This window comes from Mesocricetus auratus, unplaced genomic scaffold, assembly GCF_017639785.1.
Source record: "Mesocricetus auratus isolate SY011 unplaced genomic scaffold, BCM_Maur_2.0 Super-Scaffold_100013, whole genome shotgun sequence".
Taxonomy (NCBI): Eukaryota; Metazoa; Chordata; class Mammalia; order Rodentia; family Cricetidae; genus Mesocricetus; species Mesocricetus auratus.
This window is the reverse complement of record NW_024429196.1, coordinates 63,994,823-64,014,512: the sequence shown is the minus strand read 5'-3', so window position 1 is coordinate 64,014,512 and position 19,690 is coordinate 63,994,823. Positions and strand designations below refer to the sequence as shown.

Genomic DNA, 19,690 nt, shown 5'->3' with positions numbered 1-19,690 from the left:
GTGTTGCCTGGTGTCCATGGAAGCTAGAGGGCCCTTCATCCTCTGCAACTAGAGTAACGGATGGTTGTGAGCATCCGTGTGGGTGCTAGGAATTGAACCAAGGAAGAACATCTCTCCAACTCTCATTGCTGTCAATAAACAAGGGTTTATCGCCGGTTCTCCACCCAGCCAAGAAGAAGAAACCTCTGAGAGATACCGCTCCCCACCTGACAGGACCCCTGCGGCCTGAGAAGGAAGAGCACCGTAAGCAAGCATGGTCGAACAGAGGAGAGACGATCGCTAGAGCCCTCGGCAGCAAGAGTAAATGCCTGAGGGTGAGAGGGGCAGACGTTGAAGCCAAGAGCGTACAGGAACTCGGTCCGCTACTACGGCTCAGATCGTGCGGGCTTCACCGCTCCAGTACCCGGATGTGGGCGTACTTCCCACAGACGCCCTCTGCGCACGCGCACTCGGTGCGACGTCATGTCCGGCGGCGGGACTCAGCGGCGGACGGGAAGGCCGGAGCCGGTGTGGGTGTCCCGCGGCGTCGCTCCCCTCGCTCGCTGCGCCCCTGCGCTTGTGGTTCCGCCTGCCTGCTTGTGGCTCAGCGCGCCCGGCCTGCTCTCCGCTGCCTCCCCGGATCTCTTAGTCTGAACCCGGGTGTGTTTGCACTACTAGAGGTGAAGCGTACAAAGCCGGGAGAGCGGGGTCTGGGGCTTCACCGGGTGCCGGCACCTTAACCCGCAGGTGGAGGCACCTGGGCAGAAATTGGCAGTATGTCCTTCTGGGCGACGCCTTTGCTGTCACAGTGCAGTCTCAGAAAAGCTGTCCTGAAACAACAGGGGCCAGGATGCCTTAAAAAAAATGCAGAGTTTGCATTTTAATGCTTTGGATTTTTAAAAACAACTATCAAGAGAGCGCGGAAACTCTTTAAAAGCAGTTCTAAATTGCTTTTTCAAAAATGAATTGTAATCTTTCCGCAGCCTGTTCAGACGACTACCTTCCCGACCCAAAGAAGAAATCCATCCTCCCCTGGTCACTGGGGACATCTCGGGACATTTAAGTAGCTGAGGACTTTATTCTTTGGAAGAGAGTTTGTATCTTTAGTGCCTGACTCACTAACCTAGTTCGACCTTTTCTTGGTTTGCCATCAATATCACGAAGACTGTTCTGAAGGAATGATGGGCCTCTGAGATGATTTAAATGCTCACACCGGGTTTTCTGCCTTAAATTGACCGAAGTGTCACTTGTCATCTGTCTGCATTTCTAACCGACTTCTGGTTATACTTTAGTGCAGTTTATCTATTGTAGATTTTGAATTTTGATAATTACGTTTGACAGAATTGTGTTTACAGTAGAAGAAAATAAGGGCAATGGCAGATTTAAAAAAAATTTCCAAAATGCCCATTTTAGAAAACACAGCTGAGCAAAACAAAGAAAATGAAAGTGACTAGACTCCTACCTGAAGACAACTGTTGCTCATATTTTGAATGTCCTCTTATTTAAAAAAAATGCTTATCTTGGCCAAGAGTGGTGTCCCACACCTCTTATCTCAGAACTCAGGAGGCACAGGTACAGATCTGAGTTTGAGGCCAGCCTGAGCTACTTAATGAAATCCTAGTTGTGAAACTGGGTGCAGAATCAGAGTACATACCCTTGGCTAGCCCCTTTACATAACATATCCTGCCTGTTTTTCCACTCATCTTTTCTGTTCACAAGTTTATAATGACTACAAGATATTCCATTGTGTTAAGGGCTCTCCTAAGTAAAGAATGAACCCCAGTGCCTACATTCTATGCCATCTGTGTTAATAGCTTGGAGGACAGTTGACTCATATTTTGTTTTTGACCAAGATGCATAATAAAGATTTGATTAGAGTTGTGTGAATTCAAAGATTTAATGCTCCTTGCTTAGGGGCAGGCAATGTTTCATATTTGATTTATTAAGAAGGCAGATAAAATTATTTAATGTCTTCCCGATCTTATTTTTGGTTTTAGGCACGCTAAAAAAATCCCTCTAAGAATGAAATATGACTGATGACTCTCAGAGAAACTTTCGCTCAGTCTACTATGAGAAAGTTGGGTTTCGTGGAGTTGAAGAAAAGAAATCACTGGAAATCCTCCTGAAAGATGACCCTTTGGGTGAGTCCTATCTGCTCAAACTTGTTGGTTCTCAGTCCTTGGGTGTTACTAGTAAATATTACCTTAATGGACCAAAAGCAGTACTGATTACTTGCTATACTTTTTGGTGAAGGGACATGTCAAAGTGGTCTAATTTGAGAAAAGTTAAAGATTTTTCAAATTCACTGAGAAACAAAAGGTTTTGCAAAGCTTCTTAAACGCTTGACTGCTGAGTGTAGTGGTGCAAAAATTTGATGGCAGCACTCAAGAGGCAAAGGCAGATGAATCTATGAGTTCAAGGGCATCCTGGTGTGCATGAAAAGTTCCAGGGCAGCCCGGGGATACATAGTAAGACACTTCCATTTTTTTTTTTTGAGTTTTTCGAGACAGGGTTTCTCGGTGGCTTTGGAGGCTGTCCTGGAACTCGCTTGGTAGTCCAGGCTGGCCTTGAACTCACAGAGATCCGCCTGCCTCTGCCTCCCGAGTGCTGGGATTAAAGGCGTGCACCACCAACGCCCGGCTGACACTTCCACTTTTAAAAAGAAGTCAGTACTATCTTTTTAATTAAGCCTGTATATTTCCTTCAATTTCTAGATGTACTACCATGGTTTCTGGGTAAACTCTGTAAGAGCTCCAGTTATAATTTTCTTTTGTGGAAGATAATCCTTCATTACACATCTATTGTTTATCTTAAGCCAACAATAAAAAAGTCTATTGCTACAGATAGTAAAATAGAACCATAGTATAAGAAATGAGCTAAAGTTGTGTAAAGTGCTTGCTGTTGTCAGAGCTCGGACTGGAACCCAGGATCTAGCACATGCTAAGATATGCTCTACCACTGAGTAACACTCAGTTACCACTGAGTAACACTGTACCACACCCAATTCTGTATTAAGTAAGTCATGCTAATATTAGAGGGAGTGGAGTAAAATATGCAAATGTACATTTCTGTGCTGCAAAGGCGCTGCTTTAGATAGCTTAGTTGGTAGAGATGTGTGAGATCACTGTGGCCTTTCCTAAGTTTGCTGGGCATGCAGTGGATTTCTTCTGAAGGCATGTCTGAAGTAGACTTTCAGTTTGAAGAAGTGAAACTGCACTTCCAGATACTGTGAGCCCATGTGACATTTCTAATTGTTCTTTTTCTTCCTTTAGACATTGAGAAGCTTTGCACCTTCAGCCAGAGGTTCCCTCTCCCGTCCATGTACCGTGCATTGGTATGGAAGGTGCTTCTAGGTATGAGACCCAGGAGTCAGGGGGGATTTAATTTTAAAAGTATTGAATGGGATCCTTTGTCATCTTACAGTCAGAAGAGGAGGGTTTGCTTAGATTCTTTGCTGACTTTTGGATCTTCTCCAGGAGGGCCAATTACTGCTCGTTTTTAAAGCTTTTAGGATCGTGTCTTCAGCAGAATTAGACTAACAATTACTCTTGGAGTATCTGCTTATTAGTGGCAGTAGAGAAGATAATATTCATTCCTGAAATAAAGCGTTTGTCCACTTGGTGTCTGGTGGGTATCTGTGGTCATCATCTGCAAAAGTGATGACACTGAGCTGTGAGAGAGGAGAACTGGCCACCTTTGCTGTCATCTGGGTAACCAGGAGAGAGACCATGGTGGGTTCCAGGTTCCCATCTGTCCAGAGACATCTTGGGCTAAATTACTTTTAGGTTTTACTTAAGAGTGCATTGTACCCTGGACTGTCAGTGGTAGGGATATGAGGTCCTGATGCTAAGGAACTGGCCAGGCTTAGTGGCAAATCTCTGGATCCCTAACCCTTTGAGGGTCTTTTAGAGCTTGAGGCCTGGGCTGAACTGTCAATCTCAGGAAAGTTTTAGCCACAAAAGGGGACACCCCTGTCCCCACAAGAGGAACCATATTGACAAAGGATTGAAGAATATGATTCCTTTGAGTACATCTGAGTGTAGAGAGTGACTTGGTCAAAGAGTAAGTATAGAACAGCTGGTGTTCTGTTCTCATAGACTCCAGTGTTTATTCATTAACTAATTGGCCCAGTCTCTTACTGAGGTACATAAATTCCCATTTATACTTTGAAATAAAAGTGGTATGACAGACTTTTTTAAAGGAGGAATCAGAGTTTTTTTCTGCTTAGAAGTGTGAGTGAATTCCAGAGCTGGATGGCCAAGTAAGAGGGGTAACTGGCTTGGTGTCTGCCGTAAGCAGCTCACAGCATCTTTTTGAGCCCAGGCTTTTCCCCATCATCGCTGAGCCTGCTGGAACATCTAGTCCCCATTCACTGTCACCTTCCATTTCCTCCTTAAACAGCTGGGTTTACCAACTGGAAGGGGAGTAAGGATGGAGCTTTATGAGGGATACGAACTATCGCTATTTATTGGGCATCAGTGGGCTCCATCACTAGGTTAAATAGTTTACATAAATTATGTACAGTAATTCTAGAATTCTGAGGGAAGTCTTAACTATCCTAGATGGACACAGTTCCTAGGAGCCTTAAACCCTTCCCTAAGGTCTGTGACAGACAAAGAATCAAAGCCTGTGTTTATAGAGCTCGTTTGAAGGATAGGGCTGGGGGTGGGGTTAGATAACAGACCACATGCTCCTGAGAAATCTCCATCCCTCAGTCTGGCCATGCAATATGGAGGTCACAAGGCAATGCAAGACATTCTAGAAAGCACTGCAGATGGCTTTGTTGAGCATCTTGGCAACTTTGGTGTACTCATTCGTGTCTGGTTGGGTATGTGTGGTGACCATCTACAGAATGATAACTGTTTAAGTTTTCTTCAGAGCATTTTTCCTTGAATTTTACATAAAGACTCTGTAGTCATCAAAATAAATTCCTCCTAAGGGTGCATTTTAGGCAGTTATCATCAGAGTCCATTTCTTCTGGGATGCCTTGTGTGTCTTATTAATGGGAAATGTTATGCTGTGTCTGTGACATTTCCTGTGTGTCAACTGGCCTTTTTTAACCTTGGTTTTTCTTACCTCCTTTATCATCCAAGCCACTGTTGTTTTTCTGCCATAGTTAGAGGCACTGGAAATGCAAGAGTTGCCACAGTATAAAGGACTCTTCGTGGCCCTAGCTTGGTTGCTTTGGGCTCTGTGGTTGCTTCTTCCCTTGTGCCATTTTAGGGAAGTGTCAGAGAGAGCTTTGGGATGAACTCTTAGGCCCAGGTTTGGTATTGATATTCTGCTGCCTATGGTAGGTTCAACTCTAGCTCTGTAGTCTGTACGGGCCAAATGTGGAGGACATTGATGTGTTTGTTCCTTGACTTCTCTGAGAACCTGGCACAGTGTCCCGAAGACACACCGAGTTTACATCACGAAAGGACACTCAAGCATGTATTATGGCTGGAGATTGTTGAGTTTGTCTAACTGCTATTCCTGGAACATTCTTTAGAATAATTGGTCTGTGGGGTTTTGCATCAAAAAGGATTCACAATCAAATGAACTTCCTGACACATGTGTGCCCATTACTCTTTTGGGTGCTTTATGAATTTGTCTCTGCATCACAACAGCTTGTAGATTTAGGTAATATCAAGATGAGGCACAGAAAACAGAGAGAATTGCTGAATATTGTTAGGTCAGTAAACACAGAAATCTTGACCCCAGAGTCTCTGACTCGGTACAGCCGCATAATGTAATGTAAATTTATTCCAGTCCCATTTACGTTAATGGGACTGGAATAAATAAAGTGGAAAAATAGTTTCTACAAAAACTGAGCCTTAACAATGTGACGTTACCATCCTGCCAGTGCTTGAGGCTCTGGTTCTTCAGAAAACATTTGGTATCGGGTTTGTCTGTCCCACTTCCTGCCTCTGCTAGATGAGGACACAGATGCCCACATTTGTGATAGACCGAGACACTGGCGAGAGTCCTGGTATTGGCAGATCTGAGACTGGAGCCAAGCGTCATTGAAGTCCTGGCCGGTAGTCTCCCATTGTTTTCACTGTGCTGTTTGCTTATTAAAAAAAATAAAGAGGGACATTGATGAGATGACTCAGTGAGTAGTGAACGTGCTTGCTGAGCAAGCTTGGCAGCCTGAGTTCATTATCCAGAACCTCCCGTGTAAAGGTAGAGGGAGAGTTAACTCCACAAAGTCTTCCCCCTTCACACGCATGCACACAAACACAGTTTCCTTCTAAAGCCCAAGGAGCAGGCAGCACAGGTAAGTAATGACCGCAGAGTGTCACAGAAATGTAAGATGACCTTACTGATGAAGACCATAGGCTTCTTTTGCCTCCGTGATAGGATTCTGTGGATATGTTTTATCTATTGAGGGAGAAAAGGATTAGACAAACTGTTCTGAGATGTAGGAGGCCAAGTGGCAGAATTGGGGAGAGGTCCCAGGAGCTAAAGGTACCCTCAGCTGCTAGCCACAAACCGAGTTAAACTATTATTACAATTGATGTGGTTATTGTCCTAAAATTAGGTCACTTATTTGTTTGAAGACTTTTGTGGTACCATCTCATTTCTCTCTAATGTCAATGACGCACCATCTCGCAAAGCTTTTAACATTTAAGAGTTAGCGTGAGACGTTCTGAAAGGGAATCTCCGTGCTCATTATTATGTGAATCTCGGCTGTGTGGGCTGCTCTTCACAGGACTCTTCGATAGAGGAGGGCTGTGGGTGGGTGTCTCAGCATTTGCCCTTTTCCTGTCCCATTTCTCTGTGTAGGGATATTGCCTCCACACCATGACTCTCATGCCCAGGTGATGGCCTATCGCAAAGATCAGTACTCTGATGTCCTTCATGCCCTGACAGTAATCCGCTTCATCAGTGACACCACGCCTCAGGCTGAAGTGTTTCTTCGCATGTATCAGCTTGAGTCTGGGAAGTTGCCTCGAAGTCCCTCTTTTCCGCTGGTGAGTGCTCATTCTCACTTGACATTTAATTCAAGCCTTTTTCTAAAAATTACTTTTTTCTTTGTCTGTTAATGTGTCTGCATTAGGTCCTCACAAATGCTAGGAGCACTCTACCAGTGAACCATACCTCTCAGTCTCTAGTCTTGCTAGCCTCCATTGTATAATGTTTTGTCTTAGAAATTTTCAGTGGTTTCCTATTGTCAATATGAAAAATGAAAGCAATAGTTTTACCTGGGATCTATGGTCCTGAATGATCAATATTAGTTATTTTTAAAAATGTGTTTTGTTTTAGGCACAGTCACACATTGCTTAATGATGAATATATATTCTGAGAAATGTGTTACTGGGTGTTTGCTCGTTTGCAAACATTGTGTATTTATATTTGCTCAAACTCAGATGACTGTGACGTTACTAGGCAGTTTAATCATAGAGGATCACTATACTAGACTAGGTCCATGGCTGACTAAAATATTAGTATGGGATGCACGACTATAATCTCAAACTTGAAGAAAGGGCACAAAAATATTACCAAGAATTTCCATATCTTTTGTTTACTGACATTTCCAGTTGTTAACATTTAATGACATCTGCTTTGCCACTCTTTCCTACTTGTGGACTTCCCTCCCTCCCTCCCTCCCTCCCTCCCTCCCTCCCTCCCTCCCTCCTCTAAAAAGTTATCTTATTTCAGGTGTATGGATGTTTTGCCTACTTGTATGTCTGTGCCCCACTTAAATGCCATTGGATTTCCTTGAACTGGAGTTGCAAATGGTTGTGAGCAATGACGTGGCTGCTGGGAACCAAACCCTTGTCCCCTGGAAGAGCAGCCAGTGCCATCTATCCAACCTCACTTTTGTGTTGTTTTGAGACAAAGTCTCCCTATGTATGCTGCACAGGCCAGCTTCCAACTCAATATCCTCCTGCCTCTGCCACATGAATGCTGGGATTATAGGCGTGCACCACAATTTCTGGCTATGCACACATACTTCTTTGAATAAGCCATGAGAGAGAAAGAGTTAGTTGTGATGTTCTTTTCTTTCAGCTCCTTCACTGTGTTCCTTGTGGAGAATAGGCAATCTATAGGCAAGCATGACACAATTACGAAGTCAGGGAGGTTTACAAGCTGGTTTCAGTCTGGTTTACAAGCTCATTCTTTATTTCCCCGTTGTTCTAGGGATGCCCTTCATCACAAATAAAATGTCTAGTGGGAGATTCAATTTTAGATTGTGGATTGCACTGAGTTGCTCTGTTGCTGTGGACACCTTTGACTTTGAACTGGTCCTCCGTCTTTCTCTTTTATGCCCTTGACACTCTTGACAGGTGTTGGTCAGTAATTTTATAGAAAGTCCCTTACTTCAGGTCTGCTGGTGCTCCCTCCTGGTGTGATACAGACTGTTCTTTTTGGCAGGGACACCCATGGTGATGCATCCCCAGAGTACTGTGTCAGGAGGCTCACTTGGCTTTGCCTCATGGAACACCATTAACTTTGGTCCATTGGTAAGGTAGTGCCTACTAGGTTTCCACTGGGAAGTTATTCTTTCTTCCTTTGTAATCACTACTTCCCTTTGTGGGGGAGACATTTGAAACTTCTACGTAATTATCCTCTTCCTTATTAAAGTTTGGCTCATACATTGGACTATTCATTGATATACATATATATCTTTCATCTTTAAGTAATTATTGACATAGAAGACAGTTATAAAATAGTACACCTGTACCTAGCATCCTCATATTCAGTGAGATGATGATAACTTACAAATCAGCTTTGACACCAGGCTAGAAGCTAAGCTCTACACATTTGTGAGATCTTTCTGCTTGTCCCCTGATGCCCCTCTGACCTTGGACCCAGTCTTGGATCAACATTGCACTTGGTTGTCATTCTTGGTCCTAAACCCTCTGGTCTTCAGGCTTCCTTGCTCTTCTGTGACCTTGACACTCTTGAAGAGTGTGGGTCTCTTAGGGATTTCTCCATTTGCCTGATATTTCCTTATAACTAGAACCTTGTTATGCTTTATTGGCAAGGATAGCAAGAGAAGTACTGGTAATGTTGATTGCTTGGCACAGGGGCTGCCTGCCAGGTCCCTTCCCTGTAAGCTTACTCTTTGTAGTTAGTGAGTAACTTGAGGCTTTTCTCATATATGTGTGTGTGTGTGTGTATATATATATATATATATATATATATAGTATGTGTATATATGAGTGCATGATATATGTACATATATACAACATACATATACATATATGTATATACACACACGCACACGCGCGCGTGCGTGCCCTCGCACACACGTATATGTTAGACAGATTCTCACTGTGTAACCTGGCTGGATGGCCACTCGTGGTATAAACCAGGCTGATCTAGTCTCGAACTCACAAAGCTCTACCTGCCTCTGCCTCATGAGTGTTGGGGTTAAAAGATGTGTGCCACCTGCATGGGATTTGGGGGCTTGTAAATAGCCACCTTATCATAATCCTCATCACCATTGCCTAAAATATTTTTACTGTTCTGATTGCCAAATGGTGATTCTCTAATTCCTGGATTATTTCTGTATCTGTTAGTTAGCCTTTGAGTTTATTTATTGATGTCATTGTGGGTGTATGGAGTCCTTTTAACTTAATGGCCTATAATATCTTACTGCCATTTTTTTCTTTTGATGTTCAAAATGCCCAGCTTCGGCCTGTAGGAACCCCTTCATCTGATGCCTTTGTCTGATACTTCCACTGTTTTGAATGTTTCTTGACATTTTGTTACAAAAAGATGCTCCAGCACTGGCCTGAGTCTTTGTTTCTCGTCTCCTGGGCTGTTTGCTTGTAGGCTCACTGAGTAGACATAAGTAGAATATGTGTGTGTGTATATGTATGTATGTATGTATGTGTTCATACATTCCAAGTTGTTTCTCATTCTCTCTCTATATGTATATGTGAAAAAAACAAATGTTGTGCTACTGGGCATGGAACCCAGAGCATATGGCTGCCAGACAAGTGCACTACTGCTGAGTCATACCCCAGCCTTTATATATTAATGTATGTCTCTAAATTATAATAAAAATCCTGGGTTCACAATGATAAGTCTAATTCCAATCTAATATTACAGGTTCATTTTAGCTTTCCCTGTGACAGTTGCAGATATTACAAAGTTCCCATTATCCTGACGTATTTGCCTCTGGCTCATTTTCCAACCAATGTTGTCAGCCACTCCTGGCTACTTTATTGCAGTTGTCTAGGTATTTTAATGAAGATTTTATTTATTTGGTTAAAACAGAATGAATTCTCAAGCAAGGATTTGCATGCAAGCTTTGATTATCTACAAAATTTGTTTTTAATGAAGATTGGGCTGTGAACCAGGTGTGGCATCAGCTGCCTCTAATCCACTCCTCCAAGGCTGAGAGAGGAGTAGCTTGAGTTGGAGACCAGCTACATAGTGAGACTTTGCTTCAACAATAACTGACTTATTTTATATGTGGCTTATTATGTATATTACATATGTAGGAAGTAGGAATTTAATAATAGAGTTCCTGTGACAAATTAGCACTAATAAAGGTCATCCATTCACTCTTATTGTTACATTTATGAAGAGGCAGAGGAGTCCCAAATGTTAAGTGTCATTTAGGACAGTCTCTCAGTCTCGTTTTTCTATTACTCAGCATCAGCACTGTGGCATTGATAGTGCCATGTGAGCTCCGTGGTTCTGGGACTGAATCTGTGGCCTCTTAGGTGGAAGGCAAGTGCTCTACCACTGGGCTACATCCCCAGCCCCTGGCATCCTTTATTTTACCTTTCACTAAGCTGCCCAATTGCAGTCCTCAGTTAGCTCACTGAGTGGCTGAGAGGGCTATGAGTTCTTGAATTACCCATCAAATAAGGTTAGCTATTCTGTTAGTGCAAGCGATCTAAATTATAGGTATTGTTCCTACTCATCCCTACTCATTGGTCCTCCACACTCTGAGCCCAGGCACCTTCCCTGCGGTCTCAAGTGCACTTGCTGTGTGAACGTGGTGACCTCTGTCTCCCCACCTTTCCCAGCCCCTCTTACACTCTTACCTGCTCGTAGGAGCACACGAGTGCACAGCGGGAGCACAGTTGGGTGAAGGACATTAGTCTCCCCTTGACCTGTCAGAGTGGTGGGGAGCAACCAGTGACATGTCATCTCCAGGGTCACCCAGGCCAGGCCTGGAGCTGTGGAGTCCCTGGGGATCCTTTCCTTTCTCCTTTGTGACTTCTGCTACTCCAGTAATGTTTAGAGAAATACATTTCCTTTCATTCTGACTCTATGACTCCTTGCATTTCGTGGATATCAACAAGCTGAAATAAAAAGCCTGCAACTGAACTGCTTTTTATTAAGACAGGAATTTTGATTTAACTTGGGACTTCTCAGGGGAATAGAAAGGTATTTCTTAATTTCCTTTTAATCTTAAAAATATGAAACCATGGAAGCCTAGATGAAAACGTAAGTTTTTTTGTTTTTTGTTTTTTTTTGAGACAAGGTTTCTCTATGTAGCCCTGGCTGTCCTGGAACTCACTTTGTAGACCAGGCTGGCCTTGAACACACAGAGATCTGCTTGCCTCTGCCTCCTGCTAGTGTGTGTGTGTGTGTGTGTGTGTGTGTGTGTGTGTGTTTGGTTGGTTTTTAGTGTTGATGGCAATGTTTGAAAACAAAGTAACTTTCCAAATAAGGGTTTCAGTTTTGTAAGATTCCTCTGTTGGAAATTACTTGAGAGTTTATTTTCATGTATGAATATTAACAGATCTGAGAAATGTCATTCTTCTGCTTCCTAAAATTCTGATTCTGGGCTTTTTAAACTTTTAGGTAGAACAGCATTTTAAAGCTGTGCATGGAAGCTTTGACATAAATCAGACGTTTTGTGAGCCCACGGAGTTCCCCAGTATTCACACTGACACATATTCCAAAATGGTTTGTGTTATCACATCCCTTTGGAGGAACCCTGATCTAGCGTGGAGACTGGCTGGGTGGAGGGGGACCCTGCTTTTGCCTGTACTTGCAGCAGACCCCGCCCACCGGCTGTTGTTCAGCCATGCTGACTCCATGGCTCCCTGTAGCTGCCCATCTTTTCCTTCCCTTGTTCTCTTTCTTTCCGACATACTCTGTCTTCTGATGCCTGTGTGATTTATTAATGTGTCCTCTTCAGGACGCAGGGGGCAGTGTTACGTTTTCAGTAAACACACATATCTTCCCTTCTGCTGTCTCCCTCTTGAGATGTGTTATTAATCTTTCAGGAGCCAGAGGATGAAGCCTTTCTTGCCATCACTAAAGCCATGGAAGAGATGGTGGAGGATAGCGTCGACTGTTACTGGATCACCCGATGCTTCGTGAAGCAGTTTCATAGCAAGTTCCGGGATTCCTTACCTCAGCTGGTAAGGGGTTTTTGAATGGGAGGGTTATTGGGAATAAGCAGTGTCAGGGACACTCTCAGCCTAGTCGCTGCTGCTACTGCAATGGGTGGACCCTCTATAGTGACTTCTGGCAGATGTTTTCCATAAAGGCCAGAAGTGCTTCCCATGGGATGGGCCCTATGTCTCCTTTGCAGCCATTCAGAGCTGCAGTTGGAGCACTGCCTGGTCTCTGGGCGTGAGCTCACTTGCAGCCTCACTGGCTCGAGAGTCCTGACCCTGGTCCAGACCCACTGGCTTATCTAGCATGGTCCCTCTGTTAGGTAGGGGTCTTGTCTGCCGAAGTGATAGCAGCTTGCTTCTTCCCACATAGCACCCAGTCCAGAGCTAGGGCAGTCGGAGCTGGTGGATGGGACTCCAGGCTCCTGTCATTTGGTCCCGGCATGCACATATCTACACACATATGCATATGACACATGAAATGCCTTACTTCACACATGGGCCCTACCGTCTTTTGTTTGTTTGTAACTCAGTATTTGGAGAATTTTCTAGGCTCATTGAGATAAACCAGTGACTTTCAGTTCTGACTTCTTGTCAGTATGTGAGAGATTTGAAAATTTTCTTGACACCTTTCCTCCTCCACCAGACCAATTAAATCAGAGTCTCTCATTGGGGTCTAGAATGCTAATGTTTCAAAGCCTTAGGCAGTTCTGATTGTAGCTAGGATTGACAGCCTCTCATTTAGAATGGCTTTTCCTACATAATTTACTCAGTGTTTCCTCTTAGGAATTTTCTGTAATTAAGTCTAATAGCCCACACTGACAATAAACACACCCTTGCTTGTGTGTGTGTGTGTGTGTGTGTGTGTATCTCCTAGGTAGGTACTATAAAACAATGCTTGTAGCATGAATAAATAATAGGACCCAGAGACTGATACTGGGGTTCAAACTTCAAGCTGAAGATCAGAAAAGCAAAGTAGTGGGCCACTAGCTCTTATTGCTACCTCAGGCTGCATTGGCTGATCCTGCTGCCTCTCCTCAGTGTGGCTGGAGAATCCTGAGACTAACTGTCTTCCTGTCCTCAGTGTGGCTGGAGAATGAATGCCCCTCTGTGACCCTGTTCCTGTCTTAAATACCTCTCATGAGTCCTGGGATTAAAGGCATTAGTGAGCTCTGGTTCACTCTCGGGTAGCCCAGGGTGGTCTTGGACTCAGATCCATCTGCCTTTCTCCTGAGTCCTGGGATTAAAGGTGTGTGCCTGACCTCTATGGCTTGTGGCTGACTTTGCTTTCTGAATCCTCAGGCAAGCTTTAATAAAAAGTAACATGTCACCACAGATGCTGAGCATGTGGAAGGTGTCGTAGTCTGGGCAGGCAGTTCCTGAGCTTGCCTGCTTTGCACTTGGCTGCATGGCTGTCAGGCTCACGTTCTCGTCCTTCAGGCAGCGACCCTGCCTCTCATTCCATCTGACATAGCTATGAAGGCCCCTGGAATTGGTCAGCTTTACAGATATCTATTGTTTCCTAGGTTTCAGTGTGTGTGTGTGGGGGGGGTCATTAAAGGGAGTTGGTTGTCCTCTGTCTTTCTCCATTTATTCCTTTGAAATAGCTGTTCTCCTGCAAGCCCTTGTGATCTTCCTGTCTCTGCCTCTCTTAGGAGCTGGGGTTACAGGCACCCATGGGATGCCTAGCCTGTTACATGGATACTAGGACCTGAACTCTAGTCCTCATGATTATACAGCAGAAGGGCAGTTTCTCTAGCCCATACTTTTGATTTCTTCCCCTTCTCCTCCTCCTTTCCCCTCCTCCTTCCTCCTTTTTTTTTTTTTCCCCAAAGATTTACAGTGCTCTGTCTGCATGTAGCCTTCAGGCCAGAAGAGGGCACCAGATCTCATAACAGATGCCTGTGAGCCACCCTGTGGTTTCTATGAATTGAACTCAGGACTTCTGGAAGAGCAGTCAGTGCTCTTAACCTCTGAACCATCTTTCCAGCCCCTACTTTTGAGACAGGCTGTCCTATATAGCCCAGGCTAACCTCAGACACCACCGTTGTGCCTCAGAGTCTCGAATGCTGAGATTAGATGTTTGTGTCACCTCAGCCAGCTTTCCCTTTTCATCTCTTTATATCACCCAGTATTGCCATGGGCCTTTCTTTGCTTTCCATAATACCTGACTCTTGCTTTGGATTCTGCTTTAGCTGTTGGATCTGATGGGTGCAGCACCAGGGTGACAGCCATTCCATTTTGCCTGGTTATTGTCCTGTGGTGTGATCACAGAAAGAACCCTGCATGGGAAAGCCCCCAGTTCCAGTGTGGCCACCCTCGTTAGTACCGACGGAAAACTATTGTGTGGGGACTGACTTGGTGGTTCTCAGGTTCTATCTTCTAGCACTTTCTCCTACTCAGCATGTACATTTTTTCAGCATAAGTTGCAGCATGAGGTGACATTATGTCACAGGAAACGAGTAATCATGATTGCTTTGTAATCTTTAGCCCAAGGCTTTTGAACAGTACTTGAATCTGGAAGATAGTAGGCTGCTGAGTCACCTGAAGACATGTTCTGCGGTGTCCAAACTTCCTTATGATCTCTGGTTCAAAAGGTGCTTCGCAGGATGCCTGCCTGAGTCCAGTTTACAGAGGTACGTGTTTTCCCGTTGCATACAGGCAGCTTACCATTGGAAAGACTTCCTGGCCCTTATGTGATCATCCCTCTTAATTGGAACTTGCTTCGGAACAAGGTGGTTCAGTGCTCCATCCCCTAGCAGTTTCTGTAACTTAGCATGGTTCTCCTTGTTGTTGAAGACATGCCTGTGAGGCCTGTAGGCCTCTGTGTGGATGCTGTGAGGCAGTGATACCCGACAGTGTGGACCTGCGTGCTTCTGTTCTAGACAGGTGTTGGCTCCTGACAGACAGACACCTTTGTATTTATTAGACATTTCATGACACACTCAAAAGAGCTGAAGGCAGTCGGTGAAAAACTTTGCTTCCCCAGTCACTTTGAGACACGTGTTAAGGATATTTCTTAGTCCCAGCCCCACAACCCAGGTCTTTGTGGTGGTGTTTTGAAGAAAGGAAGTCAGTATATAGAGAGCATTAAAAGAAAATGTGTAACTTAGCAACCAGAGTCTAATACAACTTCAAGAGTTATAGGAATTATCAAATGATTATTTTAGAGTAACAGTAATCAAGGATCTACCTGTTCCTGGGTCTTGGGAAGGGCTCAGTGGGTAGGTACAGTTATTTTCTGTATAAACATGAAGACCTGAGTTTGGATCCTCTGCACCCCTGTATAAAGCCAGGTGTGACGGCGTGTCTGTAAACCTAGCACTGGCAGGGGTGTCTGTGGAGACAGGCAGGTCTTTGGTGCTCATAGACAGCCAGCCTAGCCAGTGAGGTCCAGTGACAGCATGGGGTTCAGTGAGAGACTGTCAGAAAAAATAAAGTGGAACACAGTAGGAGTTGTTACCCTGCATCAACTCAAGCCTCTGTAAGCATTTACACGTGTGTTCATGTGTACCTGCCCATGGGCATGTCACACACACTCATAAAGAGCCCTTGGATGTGTTTAGAGAAGCTATTCCAGCTCACTGGCAATGAAATGACTCTGCCTGACACTTTGTTGTCCTGTGGTGTGTAGAAACCATGCTGACATTACATGACTGCAGCAGGATACACACCCTGGTTTAGGACTTCCTTTTCCTTCAATATCAAGTCTCAGCAGACATTTGGAACATTCAGGCACAGCAGTAACCTTAAGTTAGCTTCATTTTCCCATCTAAAGCTACCCTATCTAGAATCTTCTCAGAGGCTCATTTGTCATGTTGTTGATACTGATTAGTTTACAGTTGTTCTCTGAGACAGGGACTCAAAATGAGTGGGCTTTGATCTTTACAATCTGAGATGTCTGGGCAACATCAGTTTTACTCTCCTGTAATTTGGTGATTTCTCTATTTTGTAGGGTCTGGGATAAAGTTGTCAGTGGATCCTGTAAGATCCTAGTGTTTGTAGCAGTAGAAATATTATTAACCTTTAAAATAAAAGTCATGGCATTGAACAGTGTGGAGAAGATAACAGAGTTCCTGGAAAACGTGAGTGCTTTGTCTCCTTAGATTTGGGTTCTGGAAATGGAGGCAGTTTGGCAAGTCAGATTTTCTTATTGTGTTACATTAATAGCATATTTTTACTCTACAAAAGCATGTTGTTGGTTTGAGATTGTGACTTATGCTATAACTCATGCTGGCCTGGAACTCTCTATTTATATACCCCAAGCTGCCTCCAGTTCTTGGTAATCTTCCTTCCTGTCCCCCCATGCTTCCTGGGTACTGGGATTACAGTCAAGCACCCCACTCCTGGCAGAAAAAAAGTTGCTTTTCCTTAGCATCATTCTATCTCCCTGTCTCTTTTGGGGATTGGTCGTCACAGCAAGCCCCTTCCTTACTCTACTCCTGGGGTGGGTGTGGTGGTGCAGTCTCCTCCCCAGTGAGCACAGCAGGAACAGAGGTAGTGTGAGTGAGCACTGTTGGGGGTTCTCTAGGCCTTTTCCTGTTGCTGGTGTAATCCCAGCTGGGTTGGTTAATGCACTGAAGCATTATGTTAGTGCATGCTGAAAAAGGCCACAGTCAGTCAGGTCCTCTCTTATCTGAGAACATTCTCTCCTGGGTAAATAGTAAAGGGATTGTACCTGCATGGAGTACCACATGGAGCAGACTCAGAATTCCCCCCCTTAATTTACCAGCTTTAACACGTGAAGTGTAGGTAAGTGAATGTGTGTGTGTTCATTAAGTGAATCATCATTATTCTGCTAATTAGTGGCCAACAGTGTCAGGCATGTGCCATGCAAGAGCTATCCTCTGTCATCCTGTGAACAGCTAGTGGCTTTGGGATGCCGTTCCCCTGTTTAGAGATCAGTGCTGAACCTTAGGCAGCCTAGTACTTGTCCGGGGTAGGTGGTGAGTGGGCGGTGAAGGATTGCCTGGTACCAGGGCTACTCAGTCTGTCCCCAGGAGCATTAAATCATCTGCTATCACCTTTCAAAACACAGAGACAGCTCCCTCCATGGAAACAGGTCTGCCACAGAATGAGAGAAGATCCTGAAGGAGCAAACACAGAAATCTCACTTGGATTCCTTTGTTCTTCACAGATTCCTCAGGACAGCTCAGACGCTATTGTCAGCAAGGCCATCGACTTGTGGCACAAACACTGTGGGACCCCCGTCCACTCAGCCTGACAGCTTGTGACTTCGTGGACAGTCTGCAGGCGCTCCCTGAGCACTCTGTCCATGCCACTCGGTCACTGACTGTTTGGAAATGGGAATCTTGCTGTGGTGCTCAAAGTGCAACCCCCACCCCACTCAGTGAAATAATTCAGTCGCAGTGCCTGGGGCAGCCATGCTGTGAAGCAGCTTCTCTTGGTGACACTGACACAGCTCTGGGATGGTGTTTAAAGGGTGGTCAGGAAGTCCTCCAGGTTCTTAGGCAGCTCAGCTTAGGTGCAGCCTGCATATGCTAATGTAAGGTACAGGCGAAGCCCTGCCTCCCTCTAATGAGCACCAGGCACAGGTACCTAGAAAGGCCTCTTTCTGGAAAAAGAACTCTTTCCTCTCATCCTCTCTTCCCCTCCCCTCTTCTCCCCTCTCCTCTCCTCTCCTTCCCTCCCTTCCCCTCTCTTCCTCTCTGTCTCTCTCTGTCTCTCTCTCTCTCTCTTTTCTTTTTGTTTGTTTTTTGAGACAGAATTTTTCTCTGTAACAGCTGTGTCTGTCCTGGAACTCTCTCTGTAGACCAGGCTGGACTTGAACTCACAGAAATCCCTTGCCTCTGCCTACCAAGTTCTGGGATTAAAAGTTTGTGCCACCACCACCTGGCAAATATTTTTTTGTTGTTTTTTTGAGACAGGGTTTCTTTGTGTAGCCTGGGTTGGTCTTGAACTCACAGAGATCCTCCTTTCTCTGCCTCTTGAGTGCTGGGATTTTAAGTGTACACCAGCACTGCCCAGCTACACTTCCTGTCATCTCTCTTTTCTTGGCACCTGAGATTTGGCTTTTGCCTTCCGTTGACCTAGAATGTGTGTAAGTGTGAGTCGACTGCTTTCTCATGTTCTGTCTTGCTAACCTGGCTTAAAAACAGTCCTTGCATTTTCTTATGTGTTCCCTGCTTTGTTTGCCAGCTGGAATGAAATCTTTTCTTTTTTAGACAAGGCCTTATTCTGTACTTTGCTTTCTGGAACTCATGCAGCTGGCCTTGAACTCCTGGCAGTCCTCCTGCCTCAGCCTCCTGAGTGCTGGGATTACTGGCATGAATCTCTTATTGAATAAAACACGGCTAAATTTACCTTCTAGGAGAGATCACTTGCTTGATATTTGCTTGTTTTCTAAAAATCATTAAATGTCAGGTGACATTCTGCCCCAGGAGTAGGAGAACTGGTAGACTAAGGTTAACAGCTGATGATCCTTGGCCATATTCTGTCACATAATGGTCACCCTTCGTGAAGCATTTGATGACTTTGAGACTGGTGAATGACATGGGGTCATTCCCTCTTAGTCAGCTCACGGTCCTGCAACAGTGTGGGGAGTAAATCTTTGCACCATCCTCCTCCTACATAGTGAGGGGGGTGATGATGAAATTATGGAGTTATACTCTGAGACTCCAGTCCCTCCCTAGTGTGTGAAACCACTGCTGACAAAGGATTGAGAAGAAATGGAGCCACTGAAAGCAGCTGTCAGTCTATAGAGCACCCGACAAAGGGGGTCTTTTGGAATGGATTAGGAACTCCACTCAGAAGCCCCTCCTAATACAGATGGCCATTTGCAGTGAGTATTTTAAATGGTTCTCTGCCAACCATTTATTTAGTAGCCACTTCAGTAACCTGAAGCATGTTGGGCACATAGGGAAAAAAACACATGCAGAGGAAACTCGGCCCTAATCGCTTGCTTCCTAGTGATTATAGAGAATATGTGAAATTCATAGAGATATGATAAAGAAATTGGGTTCTCTCTCTTTCTCTCCCTCTCTCTGTGTGTGTGTAGGTATATATGTGGAATATGTATTTGTGAATGTGTATTTTAAGGGGGGCTGGTGTATACACACATTATTATATCCAGTTTACATGAAATCTGGGGATTTGAACTCAGGTCTTCGTGCTTGCAAGGCAAATGCTATACCCACTAAGCCATTTCCCCATTCCTTACATATATTTGTAAGTTGACACACAATACTCATACATGTTTGTGGGATGTGGCCAAACATTTCAGTATGTGATAACTGTATGAGGGTCATTGGCATATTTATTATCTTAGACATTTATAATTTCTTGGTGTTGGAGACATTCTGAGTCCTCTTTACCATTTTGAAATGTTTACTTGTGGATTATAATTATCTTGATGTGCTATAGATGAGTAGAATCGATCCCTCTTAACC

The 19,690-nt window shown here is 44.4% G+C and overlaps 1 protein-coding gene across 3 annotated transcripts; it reads left to right on the top strand.

The window, feature by feature from the left end:
- The first annotated feature begins 470 nt into the window (after positions 1-470).
- On the top strand, positions 471-17,995 carry Tbc1d7 (TBC1 domain family member 7). Of its 3 annotated transcripts, none has more exons than XM_013110531.3 (9): positions 471-639; positions 1,977-2,120; positions 3,252-3,332; positions 6,748-6,935; positions 11,740-11,844; positions 12,168-12,305; positions 14,772-14,917; positions 16,237-16,366; positions 17,419-17,995. In XM_013110531.3, the coding sequence occupies exons 2-9, from the start codon at positions 2,009-2,011 to the stop codon at positions 17,503-17,505; spliced, it is 987 nt and encodes a 328-aa protein (XP_012965985.1). In that variant the 5' UTR covers positions 471-639; positions 1,977-2,008; the 3' UTR covers positions 17,506-17,995. The 3 variants fall into 3 exon arrangements, with proteins under 3 accessions (XP_012965985.1, XP_012965986.1, XP_040611828.1); XM_013110532.3 differs by having other exon boundaries at positions 471-659; XM_040755894.1 differs by lacking the exon at positions 11,740-11,844 and having other exon boundaries at positions 476-639.
- Positions 17,996-19,690: the final 1,695 nt, after the last annotated feature.